Genomic DNA, 17845 nt, shown 5'->3' with positions numbered 1-17845 from the left:
ATTAATCACTACCCTCTGGATGTGACTTATCCATCTAACAACAGTCCACCCACTGAATCCATCTCTCTCCAGTTTAGGGCAAAAGATGCTATGGGGGACTGTATCAAAAACTTTACAGAAGTCCAGAGAGATCATCTGCAGCTCTTCCTCTGCCCACTGATACAGCTACTCCATCATAGAACCCCAACAGGTCCATCAGGCAGGACTTGCCCTTGGTGAAGCTGTGCTGGCTGTCTCGAACCACCTCCCTGTGCCTTAGCACAGCTTGTTAGCATTACAAAAAGGAAAGTTACTTATCATATATATTATGACTGTCAGTTTATACTGGTGTAGGCATCTGGCTCTGACAGCAGAACATGCCATGTGTTTGATAAACAAACTGCACAGTAAGATGAGACTAACATGCCATAGCACATGGATTTGAGTATCTGAATGTGAATCACTCATTACCCTCCATGAGAGACAAAAAAATCCCATGTGCTCTACCCTAGTGACACATCTGTGAGTGGATATTTCTGGAACTGTTAGAGTTATGTCTGTGTCATCTTCTGCTGTAAGAAAGATCCAATACAGAAGAATGACCTTGGGACTCAGAGGTTTTTTCCTTGAGATCTGCATATTGCCTGAAGCACTCAAACTGTGGCAGGATTAGGGCCTCAGGAAAAAACACCAGGAAATTAATAACTTTGCATTTCGACAAGGATCTGGGCAGTGCCTTCAATAAGCCTGTGGTCACACACTGGAGACAGAAATAAAATTCAAAATGAATAGCTGCATAAAAAGGTTATTATCTCTCCTGTGGCTCTTGTGACTGCACTGCATGGACTCTGGACAGTGGCTGAGCAGACAGTCTCACTTCGACATTTCCCAAGTGGAATACTGATCTTTTTGACTTCCAGCATTCTCTTGCAACGTAACTTGCGTGTCTGTGTAGCAGTATTTAATGTTTCAATTAATACAGCTATTATGACCCTTGCTTTGCACATGAATTTCATTCTATTTGTCTCTGAAACAACATAAGACAAGAAAACATCTTCAAAGTTTTAAGCAACTAATTCATACTTAGAATTTCAAGGGATCTAAATCTATCACCCTGTGATAGCCAGGAGATCTGCAGTTGCAGTCAAATGCTAGAGTGTGGTACCTATCTGTTCTGTCAAAACTCTATATGAGACAAAGGAAATGTAAATCTTAAATTTGTAAAGCAACAGAAAGAAAAAGGCAGTGTGGAATCGTACAGGGTTTCTGACTTTACTTCAACTTTCAAGGTCTTGCAACACTTGTAAGGCTTATGAAGGCCTTAAGTCAGCCCTTTGAGTCCCTGTGGCTCCTGCTCCTTCGGGCTTGTAAAATCTCTGGCTTTTAAGGGTCTCCACAGCTCTGGATGTACTTGAGTGATGTTGCTTTATGAAACTTTAAGGTCAGCCCATAAGTTCTCTTTTCTCCTCTATTTCTCACCTTCCACAAATTACTGAAAGTCTACACTAGACCACAGATTATCTCGCCTGATCTTTAAACTGTGCAAATTTTCTCTCCCTAGTGATCTTCCTGCCAGGGCAGAAAAGGCGAAGCAGATTTCTTTAAATATACTTTCATAAGATCATTACAGCATTCATTAACTAATTATTTAATTAGCTGATTTTAATGGGTGAACTTAAAGAGGCAGAAGTCTTGCATGAGGCTAGCAAAAAGATTTACCAGCAAACTTCTGCATCAATAATTCCCTTTCTATAAAGTCCTATCAGTGTCAAACATTGAGTTCAGAAAATAGAGAGTGTTGCTCTAGTTAAAATCAAGTGGTTCTGTGTCACGGGACTCTGGTAGATTTGCAACAGAAAACAAGTTGACTATTTTTGTTTTGTAGAGAATGCTTACAGGGTGCCACATTCCAGCAAATCTATTCTGGCTCAAATAGAGCAAAAACTGTTAAAGACGCCAGAGAAACATATGGAATTTGAAAGTGCAATATGTTTCTTCTCTCCTGAACACCACAGAGTGGTTTGAACTAACAAACGCCCATTGAAGAGATAAGAGAGAAAGATGTTGTGTCTCACAAGTGCAAACAACTAAAAAAAGCTTCATTTTCTACCAAAGTTCTGGCAAAAGCTATTAGTTTTGTTTACCTACAGTATTCTTGATTCAAAGATTGCCCCAGCATGAGCATCCAAGACTTAAAAATTAGGTTGCTCAAAAGATCATCAGCAGTCATTTATAAACTAGAGTTATATAAAAATGGCCAGAATTTAAACTCAAGGTAATTATTACCTTTGAACTTGTCTGATTGCTCCCTTTCAGAGAAAATATGGAAGGTTACCCAAGCACATGCAACCCCAATTACAGAGACAACACAGATCCCAGTGGCATCATGGCACATCTTTGAAAACCTGAAAGGAAACTGCATCTCTTCAGCTTCAATGTACTGATAAACTTTTATTTCTTGTTTTAGACACAGGCACTGTGAATCTTTGTAGCTTGTTATTATTGCATTCTAACTCTCACTATAACTCTAGCTGTGAGCAGTTAATTATGATACTTCATCTGACCACTGCCTAACAGTGAGAATTTCAGTCTCCCCAACCTAACTTTATATCTTGGAATGAATATTTTCTATTTGATTGCCACAGGAGAGGATTCAGGTTGCAAAATTATCTTGACAGTGGCAGTAAGTCACGGCTGGCTACCACCTTGCCTCTACTTCTCCCTTTCCTCAAAATGAGGGAGCAGGTGCAGGGCACAGAGAGCTGTACTATACAGACATCTCCCATCACCAGATAAAAACAGGTGAGCCACAAGACCAGAAAGGTTAGACACTTAAGGTGTAAGGATTACAGAGAAAAGTAGTAAAGCCCACAAAGATCATGTGTAGAGTGAGTCACCATATCCATGTCCTTTGCAAATACTGAAGTACAGCATTATTAAAACACCACAAAATTAAAAAATGCAGGTAGTTTCCCCTAAAATCAACAAGAAAGGTAAGCAATCACAGTACTTCAAGACTGGAGAATGTGTTTTGGAAAAAAAACCAGAAAGACATTTGGAAGACTGCACTCTCGACAACTTCAAATGTAACTTTTATCCCATTATAAAATACTTCCTCAGAAATTAGCTTTTCCAATTTTTCTTCAGAGATTATCTTGGTATTTTCAAACTCCTGCGACGTCAAAGTCTCTTTGAAACTACACAGCAGTACACTCCACACACCAATCTGTAAATATTTTCAGCAGAGTCTAAAAAAAAAATCTCCTCCAAGAAGCTGAACTGACAAGTTTATTTCCTGGGGCCCAGCTGAGCAGGAGACTTTGGATATACTTAAGCAAGCACAGGTGTAACCCTAGAGAGTTCAACAGGAATAACCACATCTCTTACATTATATACACCTTTGATTGCTCTCCACAGAACCCCTTGATGCTTTTTTTCACTCCAATTTGTCTAGGGTCCAGAAACAATAAAGTGTACAAGCTTCCCAAGTGACCTCTTGAAGACTTCAGCTGGAAGAACTAAACTTTAAGAAATATAACACCTTTGAAACAGCTTATGCTTACAGGAGTAAGAAAAGTCTGTTACATGCTACAGGACTGTAGTTGAAATATGGTTCAGGATTATTTTCTTCATCTAGTAAAACCGTTTCAAATCAAGTTCCAATTTCATGCTACCAGAATGTATTTTATGGCTCTTTCCAGTTCTGGCCACATGCAATGCTGCTTTATAGGATATTACCATCCACTAACAGAAGAGAAGGCATTAAAGCAAATAGTGCTACAATTATATCCCTAGGAGTAATATATTCTACTGAAAGCTTATACCAGAAGACCCTACAGAATACAGTTTTACTGGACTTCTGTGTAACTTTTGGATTGTTTCTGCCCCCTCCAAACAGGCTAATCTACTAGTCTATTTTCAAGTACCAGTTATTGATAAGTCACATTACACCTAATGGTTTCCATTGTTTTAGCCTATTTTCAAATTGACATAAACCCTTAGATAGCATTGCAAACAGTTTATGGGTAACATAAGAGTTGGGAAAAAGAGTAGCATTACTGTAATTCTTAAATTTCTCTTCATGATTAATTTTCTCTCTTTCACATTTACTCCCAACTTTGACTTTCCTGCTCTTGAACAGAACTAAGAATAGATTTAAATCAGCAGAGGTTTCCTGGGTCAGGATTCCATGGATTAGGAGGAATGATTTTTCAGCCTTTGCACCATGGTCACAACATAACCGCACAAGAGAGCTTCTCAACAAAATCTTTTGTTTGCCACTGCTAAAATGCTATGCAGGGCACACAAACTGGAAAAAATTCAAAACCTACTAGGCTCTAGGTAATATCTAAAAAAATCACAGTGCATTAGAAAGACAGTCTACTGGTTCCCTCTTTATTTCTTCTTGCAGACACTCCCGGATCACCATTCCCAGTGTTTGATTTCCTTTTCCTTCTTTCTTTCTGATTCCACAAGTCTCAGGTTCTTCTGCCTCCTTTAATTTCTGTTGGATAACACATTCATTGCCAGGCAGGCAGGAATGATAAATCTAGATTTGGTGCTGAGAACAAATGAGAGTTTATTCAGACAGAAAATGACTTGAAGAGACTGACTGGTAGGTGCTTCCTTTATAGAGTTACAAGTCTGAAATTTCCAAGTAAGTTCTATATCCTCCTGAGCTGAACTCTATTTAGATGGAACTGAAAAGAAGGTTCCTGCCTTGAACAAGCTGCAATTTAGGTCACAACAGAGTATTTCATCATGTGGTCTCCTCCTTACACAAACCTGAAGATTTCCCAAAGATCCTCACTGAAATGGAGGCTGACTCTCCCCCTGGAAAAGAGGGAAAATAGGATGGGAGTTTTCTCTGAAATGAAAGTTTGCTGGGAACTTTGTCTAAAGCCAGGAGTTAATTTTAGAAAAAGTGGAGTAGAAAGAATATTGATTAATTGTGATGATAGATGGGGTTTGGTCATCCATCGTCTTTCAAAGAAAAAGAAGAAACAAATGAAAACACCTAAATTCTAGTTCTCCTCAGAAGTTAGAGCTCATCTGAGCTGTCCCCTCCTTTCTGGACATGAATCTGTACAACTGTCCATCAGGCCTGCCAGACACTACACAAACCTGCCACTTCAGTCCTTGACAGTTAAATAAACAGAGACATATATTGTAATAAAAAAAGAGAAATCTCTGTCTCAGAGAAGAATAAAGAGGGCTGCTCCAGAATAAGCAAATATCTGACATTATTCTTTTCAGTATTAATCTTTTCCAAGGCTTTGAAGTTTGACAGTGCTATTTCACAAATCCCTAGGAGGCTGCTTTTCTGCTAGGCTAGAAACCTGACTGTGGAACTGAGTAGAAAAACAAGTAAAAAATCCCCAAACAGACAAGAAATATTCCAGTCTGACTGATGATTATTTCTGTTTCTTGTTGCTATGAATTTTCTGTATCTTGAAAAACTTGAGGAGATATGACAATTTCCAATACAAATGGAAACAAGTAAATTCCAAATTTCTTGTTAAAAATCATCTGATCTACTTGACTTCCCAGAAAAACTTCCATATTTTCAGTGAGTTCAATCAAAGTTTGTATAATGTAAGCTCATTTTTCAAGCCATGATTTGCCACCTCTGTATTTTTTGAGAAATTTTCTCTCCTCTATTCTCTTCTCTGTGGCAGTCCTGTGACTTTTTAATTATGTCTTGTCCAACTAGCAGCACTGGCAAAAGAATTCTTGTTAGATCAAGTATTCCCCTCTTTCATGTGACACAGAAATGTTTACACTTCATTAACCTTTATTATAAACTAGTCACTGGAAAAGTTACTCTACTAGAATCCACACTGTGGTTTCAGCCTACAAACCATGGAATGTCAGGATGCTAAATTACAGTGAGATACTGCTCACCTCCATATGAACCCGAGATTAATGATACGGTGCAGGAGGGAATAGCAGCGCGACTAGGAGCATAACAGGTCACAACCACTCCTAAAACAGCTCATGGAGAACAGACAGTGAAACAGCACAGATGGCTGCCAGTACTACAGCCCCACTTCCTATCCCACAACCTACCCATCACTGAGACATCATATTCCACCAGCAGAGTCGCCTCCTGCCCGCACTGTTTGAGAATACTCATGGCTTCAGCATGCGTTGTTCCCAACAGGCGGATCCCATCCACGCTCAGCAGCCTGTCCCCAGGTTTGATTGTGCCCTCTCTGAGGGAGAAGAAAGGAATGATCTTTGTTAGTGGAAGATAAATTGATTTGGAGATGATACCATTTTCATGCAAAGCAATTCTCTTGCACCCTCCCTGACATCCATCCCTCTTGCTGTAACACTTAACATTTACTGTGACAGTGAGAATGATCAGAGGGCGCAGTGGAAAGGAAATTGCTTTAATTGGAAAGTCAGTGAGTGGAAAACAGCTTACTGCACAGTGAAATAATCAAGTCACGTTAAATTGCAACTAAGTATAGCTTCTGCTCAACATATGCTTGCTTTCTGCCTAGTCCACACAACTCTTTTTTCATACATACATAAACACATCCTCTGCCAATATTTTCTTAAAAATAAACATGAGGTGCAAACACATGGGTGCTGAAACAGATTGCAAAATATGAATGTCCATTTATTGATTTTCTTTAAAAATACCTTTTACTAGCATAATTCCCCTTTTCCTTTCTTCCTACCTAGAAGTAATTTAGCTCTAAATCTTAAATGGTGTCTCCTTGGCATAATCTATTAATCTCATAATCTATTCAGAATTATAATAGAAAATTAATTATTAACACTGTCAGCTTAAGAATTATGGAGAAAAACAAGGAAACCAGGGGATGAGAGAGAGAAGAAAGTGAGGGAACAAAAGAAATGCTCTCTTGAAACATTTTCTTCTCAGTTAATGTTTCCAAGATCAAAAATGTCAGCATAGGCTACAGATATCAATATGCTTTAAAGAAACTGCCCATTGAGTTTCTTTAATGGTTTAAGGACACAAATGCCATTTTTGAAAATACAGTCTGTACATAAAAATAAAATGAATATTTTTTCTTTATATATATACAAAATGGTATTATATACAAATATGGCCAAAACATAAATCTGTACTCAGAAGTTTTCTAGGTAAAGTTATGTGTGACCTCACATACAGATATGTACAAACATCTTAATAGAATAATACAACACTCAACCTTGACACAGTATTATTCTGAACTGCAAGAGAAAAAGATCATGGTGTAAGAGTATAAAAAGCATAATTAAGAGCTACATCACTTGTCTGAAGAATGCAAAAATGTGCTCTGACCTACTGCAGGAATTTATTCTAATTACTTTAGGTGCAAGATTCTAAATTAAAGTTCACACACCATAACGTGCTGTGCCTCTGTGCTTGTCCATTACTATTGCAGCAGTCGTTATTACTTCTATTACAGCAATTAAAGACAAACCCATGGATTTCAAAGGACTGTATTTAAATGCGTCTGTTTCACTCAAAATTCTAACTTCTGTCCCAAATAATTCACCTTTCTCTATTTCTCTTTCACATGAACTCCAGAGAAAGATGAATTGTACCTGTCAGCAGGCCCTCCAGGTCTGACACATGTTATTACAACAGGACGAGATTTATTTCTGTCATCGTGTGCTCCACCTAGAAAGCAATAAGTCAGAGAAAGAATACCTTCATTTTATGCTTTTTATGAAAGCTCATTTCCAAAAGGCAAGCCTACATCTTGTAGCATGCACCTTCACAGATGGGCTAAAATGATCAAAAAATGGCCAAACCTTTAATATTACCCTTCACTGAATTTTACCTAAATAAAATCAACTTACTCTATGTATAGATTAATCTTTAAAAGCATTTCTATGGGGAGATTCTTGTTAAATGCTTCTTTTTTTCTTAGAACTTTGACTCCGAAAATGTGATTCAGTGTGAACACATTGTTCTGCAATGTTTGCAGCACAGAGAAAAATAATCTCTACTTTATGTATACTCAGAATAATGAGTGACCATCAAGACATTTATGATAAAATACATTTTCCCTGAATGAAGTAATAATTCATTATTGGGGTGTATTAATCAACAGCTGCATCTTTTTCTTATCTTCTCCAAGTCAGAGGTAATATTTTAGTTGTACAATTCAGACTACCAGCAGTATTAATCAAATTTCAGGCCTTCACACTTCATACAAGTACTACATGTAAATATTTTTTTAAGAACTATGATCTTCCTGGTGATTTCAGTGGTAGCAGAATCTAGTCTTATGTGACCAGAGTTTGTCATGTTTCCTTGGCATAGTTGATTACTTAAGGTCCTCCCATAAACAAAAATTAGAGCAGGTCATAAAAGCAATGCAGGAGGGTATGGAAAATGGAATATATCGATTTTTACAAACTGTAAGCCATTAATCTTGACATTTTTCTGAGTGCTTAAAAAACTTATCACTTTTTTGTAAACAAGAAAATATAGAGTTCAAACTCAACAAAAGCTCACCTCTTATTACAAATCCAAAAGTGTTCCCCTCTTTATGTAAAGTAACTTCCACAGTTCTAAAGATGAGACCTGACCCTTGTACAGCTAAAAGAAAAAGAATACAAACCTTAATGATTATTATTTTTCTAATTATACACACAGATTTACACTTTTTCTAATTTAAGATAGATATTGAGTCATACAATTGGAAATACCCAATTACAGAATAGTCAGACTGAAGGCCTGTAATTAAACAGAACTCATCCCCTTCTTGAGAGAATTTTGGGCTAGGTACCTTGCAGAGTGACAATGGTTTGGAAAAAATACATAGATGCATAGAACAGGTGGGAAATTTGAGTCTTACTGCTTAAATTATGACATACTTTTGCTTTTCTTACAGTTATGGAAGAGTGCTAGAAAATACAAAATACACAGTGAGACAAAAATGACATGAAATTCTTAAGAGTACCTACTGAGCTTGCTATTTAGCTATGAAAACATTTACTTTTGCCATTTAGAGAGAAGGCAATCAAGATTTTTGGGGTGTTTGTCTGATCTCAGGTTATTAGATTACAATATAATGCATTTTATTATCACAAGGATTTTTTAAAATTCCTTTATCAAAATGCAGCATGCTTCCTCATAATTGGTGAGTTAGTAAAAAAGTTCTTTGGTTTCTAGTTGAGTCAGTATTTTCTCTGGAATTACTAAAGAATTGGTGTACAGCTGGACTAGGAGGAGAGAAGCCTAATGCACAGACCAATGCATTTGGGTGTGATAATCCACTTTACAGAATTTGAAACCACTGCTGTTAAGAGACCAGCAGACAGGTTGCTATTAGCTTTTACAGGAAATCTTTGGCAGGGTCTAAGAACTCTCTTCTCCAATGGGAAAAGGACGCTGTACAAAATCACATGCACTCACACTTTCCACCTTCCAATCTAACACTGGAAACAGTACATACACACATAAAATAAAACAAAACAAAACAAAACCAACCCAGCTCTATAAAATACATGCTCAGTGAGTGGCAGAACTAATGAAAACTTGTGTCATTTAATATTCCTGCCTGCTACAGCCAGAGTTTCCCTGTCAGGATACCCTGAGGGGGCAGTGGATGCCACAGGCTACCCTGTGTGTGCTGCCAATCCAGGAAGGCACCAGGAAGAGCAGAGAGCTCTCAGCACTCTCTGCCCCTCTCTCTCAGGACTGCCCTGCTCACAACTCACCCCAGTGTTCATTTCTGGCAGATGGACTGTATGTAATGAACTTTTTTTGGGAGCTCTTCAGTCCCTATAAAAAAATTTACTGCAGGGAACCAGGAGAACCAGCCAGTGAAATTACATAAATCTCATTTCCTTAGGAAAACAGGTGAAAGATGGCCCTCCAGAGCCCTGCTCTGTGCTGGAGTAATTCCTGCTACAGCTTGAAGATCACGGCTGTGTTACTGAGTCCATGTGGCTGTTTTCTTCTCAGTTAGAAACATTTTACTGACTAAAAAGTTAAATTATGAGAAGATGACAACTGTTGTCCTCATTGCTACTGACAGGAAGTGTCCTTGTGGGCAGCTCATGATGAATCCACACTTCCCCATTTGTTGGTGTGGCCCTTACCCTCCAGTGGGGAGGGGTGAAACCCACAGTTCAGCAGTGAGGAATGGCAGCAGCATCCTTCCTCTTGGGAACAGCCACTCAGGTGGCTGTCCTGGTACCCCAGCCTCAGCCTGCTGTGGGAAAAACTCCTAAAGCCTTGCCAAAGCAAAAATCACACAGGAGACAGGCACTGCTCACCTTCCAGTTTTAAACACTGAGGTGGCTTGTGATGAGAACAGCTGCTGGATGCTCCTGCTGCAAACACTTCAGAAATGGAAGGGAGCACTAGGGAGTGGGATTACCAGTGCTCAGCCAAATTTAATCCATCATTATTAAATGATTGACATTTCCTGGCTCTGAAGCTATGACAATCCTCTCTCTGAGGGAGCAAGCATGGGAGCAACAGTAGAATTTCATTATGTATGGGGCTGGGAAGGAAGTGCCAGGACCTCCACATGACTTAATGGAAAACTTACATGTTTAACAAGAACAGTTTGCTCACTAGTAGCTCATGGAAACAGCTAGACTGATAATTATCTCCAACTTTATTATCTATGCTTATATGAAGAGGTTGAAAATTCCAAGGACTTAAACGATTTAAAGAAAAAGTTTCAAATGACGGTGTAACTTAGCATCAAAATCCAGTCTCAGTGAACAAGAGTGGCACATATGCTAAAAGAGGATGAAAACCAAAGAAAGTCTGGTTGAATAAATGCAAAACAAATAATGCTGGTAAAACAACTACATCTGCAGTAGAGTAACACTGAACTCAGCTGATTAATTCAGATACTGTGCTTCAGAACATGAAGTTCCCTCACCACAAGCAAACACTAATCAACAGAGGACATTCAAAAATTTTTAATATGCTTGTTAGGAGGCCCTAAAAAACCTCAAATATGTAATTAAACTAACCCTTCCGTTGCTAGAAAACAGTGGGGAAGTTCATCAGCTTCTGAGGACCAAGGACCATGGATCTTTTTTTTTTATTCTGTTGCAAGGAAACTCTTTATTTAAGGAGACAAGACATTCCCAGTTGGCACCTGAGATTCTTCTGGCTGGACACCAGGAAACCACATCTTCTGCCCTCCAGAGAGCAGTAAGAATGAGCACAAACTCTTCCAAGGGTGTGCCTGTTCTGCCCCTTGGGGCAGTCAGACATCTGACACTCCCTCACTTTAGGTCCCAGGTGTTCAACTCACTGTTCCTCTGGCTTTCACTTCATACCTGATAGACTTGATTCACACTGATTTTGTCCTACAGACACACCATTACAGGCACAAGCACATAAAGACAGAGCAAAGGAGAGGCAAGGAAAACATTCAGCAGCACTCTTACTGAAGGTAACTTCAGTGTGAACATAAACTTGTATTTTGAAGAAAATCTTGCTCAGTGAAAGCCTTTGTTTCAGTCACACACTTCTTGCAAGTTCATACACCCTTATGGCCTACCCCACTGTGTCTTCTGCTTCAGAAATGAAATTTTGCCTAAATGTGGTGGGAGAAAAGACTAGAAAAGTCCCAAAGGATATTGTTTAGGAGGGAGGGATGATGCTGCACGTAGAGAAAGAAAGGAAAAATGCAGAGACAGAACTAGCAAATATTCACTGGTCTCATCTCAGAGGATCTTACAGTAAAAAGAAGGACTTGCTTGCTCTGGAATCTACCTAATCTACTTTCCAGTATTCAAAACTGCAAAGAAGCAAACAAAAATCCCCAAACAAAACCCAACCAAACAACCAAAACTAATCAGTTCTTCTGTACTGCTTCAACGCTCTGTGATAAGCCACTGGAAAAAATTAAGAACAGAATTTAAAAACAATCACTACTAAAATGATTATTACCAACCATGCCCATCTCACTGATGACTATGTCTGCTATTCTGCACAAGTTTCCAGTTTGCTTTGCAAATACTTACAGACTGGAGGCAGCTCATACTCCACTTCTAACACAACCCTTTCACCAACATTCTTGAGCAGGCTGATGATCTCGTCATGGCGAAATTTGGTCAGGTTGATTCCATTCACAGATTTGATGTAGTCCCCTACATCCAGCTGGTCACTCCTAGGGAAAATGACATAGTCCAGTTGTGAAAGACAAATCTGATGAACCAAACTAAATTCTTTAAATTACTGTTTAGTGATTTTAAGAATTTTTTTTTCCATGAGTCTAGAGTAAAATGAGTTCATTTTTCTAACAGAAAGTGGCATTTTACGATCTTAATCTACTCTAGCTTGTTAAATATTAAAATAAGAATATTGTTGCATTATTTCATTCCTGAGGTACAATACCAGATGTACAATAAAGGATGATTTGACTGGTTTGGACATAGGATCTGGGAAGTCATCTCCTTCATGTCCCCGTCCTTGTCTCTCTCTTTGCAAAACAGCAAAAAAAAATTTTTTTTGGACATTGGTTGCCTTCACAGCTAGTATCATATCAACAGAAGATGGGCCAAGGCCAAAAGCAGATGTTCTACTCAGTTATGTGGGATAATTTAGCTCAAACCTTATCTTTTGACTTGTCTCACTCCTGATTAAAAGCTTTTTTCTTTCCACTGCAGTAGTAAGCAAGGTACCTATGACTTCAGAGTCTTTTTAATCTCAAAGCTATCTAATGAAGAGTTAAAAAAGAGAATTAATTTATGGTAGCACTATCATTCTTTTTTTCCATTTTGGTTTTCTTTCCTCCTCAGTATGTTATGCTACTTCTCCCAATTATTTGTTCAAAGATAAAAAAAAATAGAGAAATTAAACATACATAATTTAGAAGAAATGTCATGAGTGACAACTTTTGAAGATCTCATTGGTATTTCTAGTTTTTATTAAAGTAGCCTTGAGCAAACAGAAGGACCAGCTGTTCCCATTTCCCTCTGAGGTTCTCCAGTGTGATGGGCTGCCATTATAGATGCATCAGTCACATATTTTTTAGGTGACCTTTCTAATGTATTTCTGAAGCAATCACATCTTATATTGCATTTGTAGCTTGAGATGTGGTTACCTAGCAGCGATTCCTCCTTGACGAAGGTTGGACACTCTGGGTTTCCCATCCTTGTCAATACCACCCGATACTGTGAGCCCCAGGGTGGTGCCTTCTTTTTTCATTAATTCAACTATTGTTGAGCCCTTGAATTCCTCTGTTGAAAGAAAATTATTCACATTGTTAAAATTTAAGCAGTAACACAGATGTTGCCTTTCTAGTATGTCACCTTCATCCCAAGAAAATCATTCTGTGTTAGTAAGGAATAATATGTACATCTGGAGATTTTTTTTTATGTTACAATTCACAAGTTCTGTCCACAAGGCTCTGCATATAGATAAATCTTGAGCCATATGTTCTATAAAAGGTTATTAAAAACTACACCAGCGTGCCAGTATACTACACAGAGCCCACAAATATGAAGTCTGGGAACACTTACAACTAAAGATAGTTGTTTCACATTTTTAAAAAGCTGTATTTTCTCATTTTCTGCTCTCTACTTCTGACCTCTGTTCTATAATGCACTTCAACTGATTAAATAGAAGGGTAAATCACACAAAGATACAACAGAACTATAATTTCAGGTTCAGACTCACTTTGAGGTCACTAGCAGATGTCAAAGTTAATAGGAACAATTGAATGTAGCAAGAATCCAGACAGAGATACATCAGATCTTAACAGTTTTATTCCTTATTTTTACATAAATACAGCTTCAGTGTTAACTCTCTGCAATCTCTGCAGAGGAGGTATAAAGTAAGTGAAGGGCTTTCATAGTGATTAAGTGTATATAAAATTTCCCTCACATGCTAGAACACCCTCTTTTGCAGTTTCTCCATTCTTGGAAAATGACAAGTTAATTCAACAGACAACAAAGGCAGGTCACATGCAACAAAAAGCATCAAACTTTCAAAAAGAGATGTCCTTATTGCACATGGGTGGACAATAAGTAAAAAAGTTAACATATATTTTGAGTTTCATCAGGACTGCAACTCTTTGCAAAGTCCACAGTTTCCAGTCAGGGAAGACCTAGTAAAACCAGCAGCTGCCCAGGTATTCTGGAAAAATACATGAAATCCTGAAGTTCCACTAAAATCCTGGAAGGATCATCTATCCCAGGATCATCTTTTCAGTACTAATATGCAGCTTTTTGGTGAATTGATCAGACATAAACATCATATATTCACTGTAAACAGTATGCCTGCACTGCACTAACAAGCTTGCTGTGGCAGCATGAGATCTAAAGATGAAAAGCCACCCAAAAACCTGCAAGGTCCTTGTATATATTCAAATGTTCACCAGTAAGTGCAGAAGTAGCCCTATACAGATAGCAACAAGGCTCTATCAAGATCATTGCACATGACTGTGGAGATGATGTAACATATTTTCACCTTACAATGAAGAGCTGCTGCCCTGAACAAGATCTGCCAACTACCACCATTACCTCTGTATTTGAGGAAATGGTGGCATTTAGAGGAAATAATTCAGAAGAGACTCCAGGCCTGGCTAATAGGATTAGCTGCTGAATCTTTTTCTGATGTGGCATCATCCAGGCTCTTCTATCTATTCCAGCTGATGATGACCTCACTTCAATTATTCACATTTTTACCATTATACAGCATGACTTACAGGCTTGGACAAGAATTCCTCTATGTCTATAAAGCTTCTACTACAATAAAACTCTGCAATTCATTCAGCAACACAGCTTGTCAGAAGCAGACAGCAGCACAGCTAACCAGTGTGTTCTCCAACTTGGCTGACACCAAACCACCATTTGGTACCATCTGGAAGCTGTTGGGCTTCCATAATGTTTGCTCACATCTGGCCTTTTTGACAGTTCAGAAAGAACAGATGTGATTACCTGCTTCTGAACATGGAGACATGTTGCATAGCTGTAGAGGTGCTATGGACCAAAATGCTGCTTTCAGTTTTATAAAAACCTGTAAGTATTCATAATGAATACAAGAGTTAGTCACAGTACTTAGTGCAACTGAAGATAATGTGATAATGTTCATTGGCACCCATGATGCAACCTCAGGAGCTCTGCCAGCGTGGGACACATGTTTGTTCAGGGTTTACTCAAACAAGAGATCTGGAGTCAAATAAATCTCCCTTCCCACCTCCCAAACTGAATCTGTCCTTTGTAATTCTCAGTAATACAATCTGGCTTTCAGTATCCATCTAAGATTTACTTTTTTTAAACAAATACTTTGCTACAATGCATATACAGGACATAAACAATGCACTGCACTGCAATACCTAATCTTTTGCCATAGCATAATACCCTCACATGATTTGATCTTTTACATAGATTCTGAGTTTGCAATCCAATGCTGGGCAATACTCTGCTGCCCAAAGTACATTTTGAACAGATGATCCAAGCAGTATTTTAAGCAGGCAAACAATTATACAACTCCCTTCAACTACTGGCATAGAAAGTGATGATCAGGCTCATTCATTCTCACCATCTATTATGACAAATTTCTGTTTACCTCTGCCAACAGAACAATGACTTCTAGGCACTCCTCCTTGGTAGGCAGGAGGGAAAGATGCACCAGCGCTGTAAGGGAGGGGTGGTGTGAAGTGCTCATTGCACACTGACAAATAAGGTCATCTATGGAGTGCACAGTAATTTCATTAGGTTTGCTGCTCTGAAGGATTTTGTAGCTTTTGTTGTACACAATCATGTCAGGAAGAAATTGAACTACCTAAGCTGGCTTTGCTTATAAGAGACTGTTATCCCTTCAAGTGCTCTGAACCAGGCCCATTGGATACCCTCATCATTGTTTTTCATCTTAGCTTTCTTAAATCACACATGATTACTGTACTTCTAATGCTATATATGACATGCTTACTCATCTGCATTGCTTTGGCATTATTATTACAGATTAATCCCACTGGAGTATTATTGAAATGCCCAATATCAGAACAACCTTTCATTTCCAACCCAACACGCACACACATCTGTACATGCTATTCCCCAACTAATGCAAGGGCAGTCTCTGTTTTCTAGTTATGACAATGCTATGTCACAATTTGAGGGTAAGGAATCATGTATCATCTCACTCATCATTCTTTACTTACACTGCCCAGCAAACTCCTAATTAGTCAGAGGTCTCTGGAGTCTGTTCTTTCCTACATGTTCTCCCATACTGGTAATAATATCAGCATAGTCAGCATCAGAAGGGAAAGAACAGAAGTTATTTCCAGATTTCTTATGAATCACACTGGGACTTCCCTCAGCCTGTGGAGGGGAGGGTTTTGGGACTGCCTCAGTCCCTGTTGCAGGGACAATCCTGGGTACATGCTGCACCAGCCACTCCACAGCTTCCTTGGCATCCACTGCCTCTGGTATGGGGCTCAGGAATCCCACTGAACCCTGGAGATGGCTCAGCAAGGGGAGCACAAACACGCACACTTTTACACACAGGCAGACATAAGATGAAAAAGAAAGGCTTCTGCTCCAAAGAGCTTCCCTTAGATCTCCAGTTCTGTAAGCAGGAGCACACACAGCAGCTGAATTCTAAAGAAAACATTACATTACTGCTGTTTCCTAAACTGCGGGTCTGGATGCCTCTCTCAGGTTGCTGTTACAGCACCATGACAGTGTGAACCTGACTGGCAGGGTCAGCTGGTGCATTAACACTGTGATCTGCCCTGCAGCCTGGAGAACTACAGGGATACTCAACACAGCACAAGAAAGCTCCAAACATAAAGCAGATGCTCAAATTCAAGACTGGGAAAATCTTACAGTGAGAGGATAAATACATAGAACAACTTGCAGGTAGGTAAAACTGAAAAAATACCATGACTAATTTTTCTCCCAGAATAATAGGAGCATAGCAAAGCTTCTAGTATTTTACACATGAGCAGAGTTCTAGTAATTTTCTACTTTTTGGTGTATGCAAATAATACCTTTCAATGAATAAATAGCATGGAAAATAAATTCTTATGAGACTTATGAACCTGAAATATATTCACTTCAAAAAGAAAACAACACTAGATGACAGAAGAGATTTTTTCACAGAAAAATATTTGAAAGCTGAGAGAACTCTTAGACAAAAGTTTTATCATTTATTTTCTAAATTACGACAATTTTATATCTTAATGCACGTATTAAAGTAAAACTCAAAAATATTTGCCTTAATTTCAGATTTTGAGACCCTTTTGTGAAAACTTAATTTTAAAATCCCCAAAAATGTCTAAAATCTACATAATGAGGTCAAGTGCTTGCATCTATTCTCCACCTAGGGAATGAGTTAAGTGCAGATGGAACAGGGCATAAATGGAACTGAATATAAAAGTTTAAAAAAAAATACTTGCTGTTATTGACATTTTCCTACCAAAACCATATATAATTAATAAGTAAGTAATTGGTAAGTTTGCTGAAAATATAGTGAATCTGTCCTTGAATGGATTTTCCCTTGCATGTCAGCAGAAATTCTGCAGAGAAAACATTCTGCTTTACATCCCAGTAGGCATCTCATAGCTTAGTAAGAAACCACATAAAGATAAAGTCAATTCTTTGGGAACAGATAGCAGTTTGTTATAGTGGAGACATCACATTCACTCAGTGTTTCAAGTCCTGTGGGTATGTGTATTTCTCTTAGTGTGACAAGAGGGATGTCAGGAGATGATGAACAGTCCACTCCTTGTTGCCCTTTTCCTGACTGGCCATCACTAACTTCTAAAACACCCAAATTTCTATCCAAAACAACCAAAACCACAGCACTGAGGAGTCTGAAGACATGAAGCTGGTCACAACCTGCCCTGTGGTCTCCCCTCCCTCCTGTGGAGGGACAATCCCCAAACCAGTCCTGGTTGGAAGCCAGCAACCC

The 17845-nt window shown here is 38.6% G+C and overlaps 1 protein-coding gene across 14 annotated transcripts in view; it reads right to left on the bottom strand.

The window, feature by feature from the left end:
* Window positions 1-17845, bottom strand: part of GRIP1 (glutamate receptor interacting protein 1) — a 303224-nt gene that overhangs the window by 64887 nt on the left and 220492 nt on the right. For 13 of the 14 annotated variants that reach the window (XM_079303918.1, XM_079303919.1, XM_079303923.1 and 10 more), the window contains 5 exons: window positions 13032-13167; window positions 11950-12095; window positions 8465-8548; window positions 7546-7621; window positions 6049-6194 (listed from right to left, as the gene is read on the bottom strand). In XM_079303918.1, coding sequence (XP_079160044.1) covers window positions 6049-6194; window positions 7546-7621; window positions 8465-8548; window positions 11950-12095; window positions 13032-13167 — 588 coding nt within the window. Of the gene's footprint in view, window positions 1-6048; window positions 6195-7545; window positions 7622-8464; window positions 8549-11949; window positions 12096-13031; window positions 13168-14868; window positions 14948-17845 lie in introns of those variants that run through there. The other variant, XM_079303924.1, reaches the window with a different exon arrangement.

This window comes from Erithacus rubecula (genome assembly GCF_903797595.1).
Source record: "Erithacus rubecula genome assembly, chromosome: 4".
In the NCBI taxonomy this organism is placed as follows: Eukaryota; Metazoa; Chordata; class Aves; order Passeriformes; family Muscicapidae; genus Erithacus; species Erithacus rubecula.
This window is presented reverse-complemented; position numbering and strand designations above follow the sequence as displayed.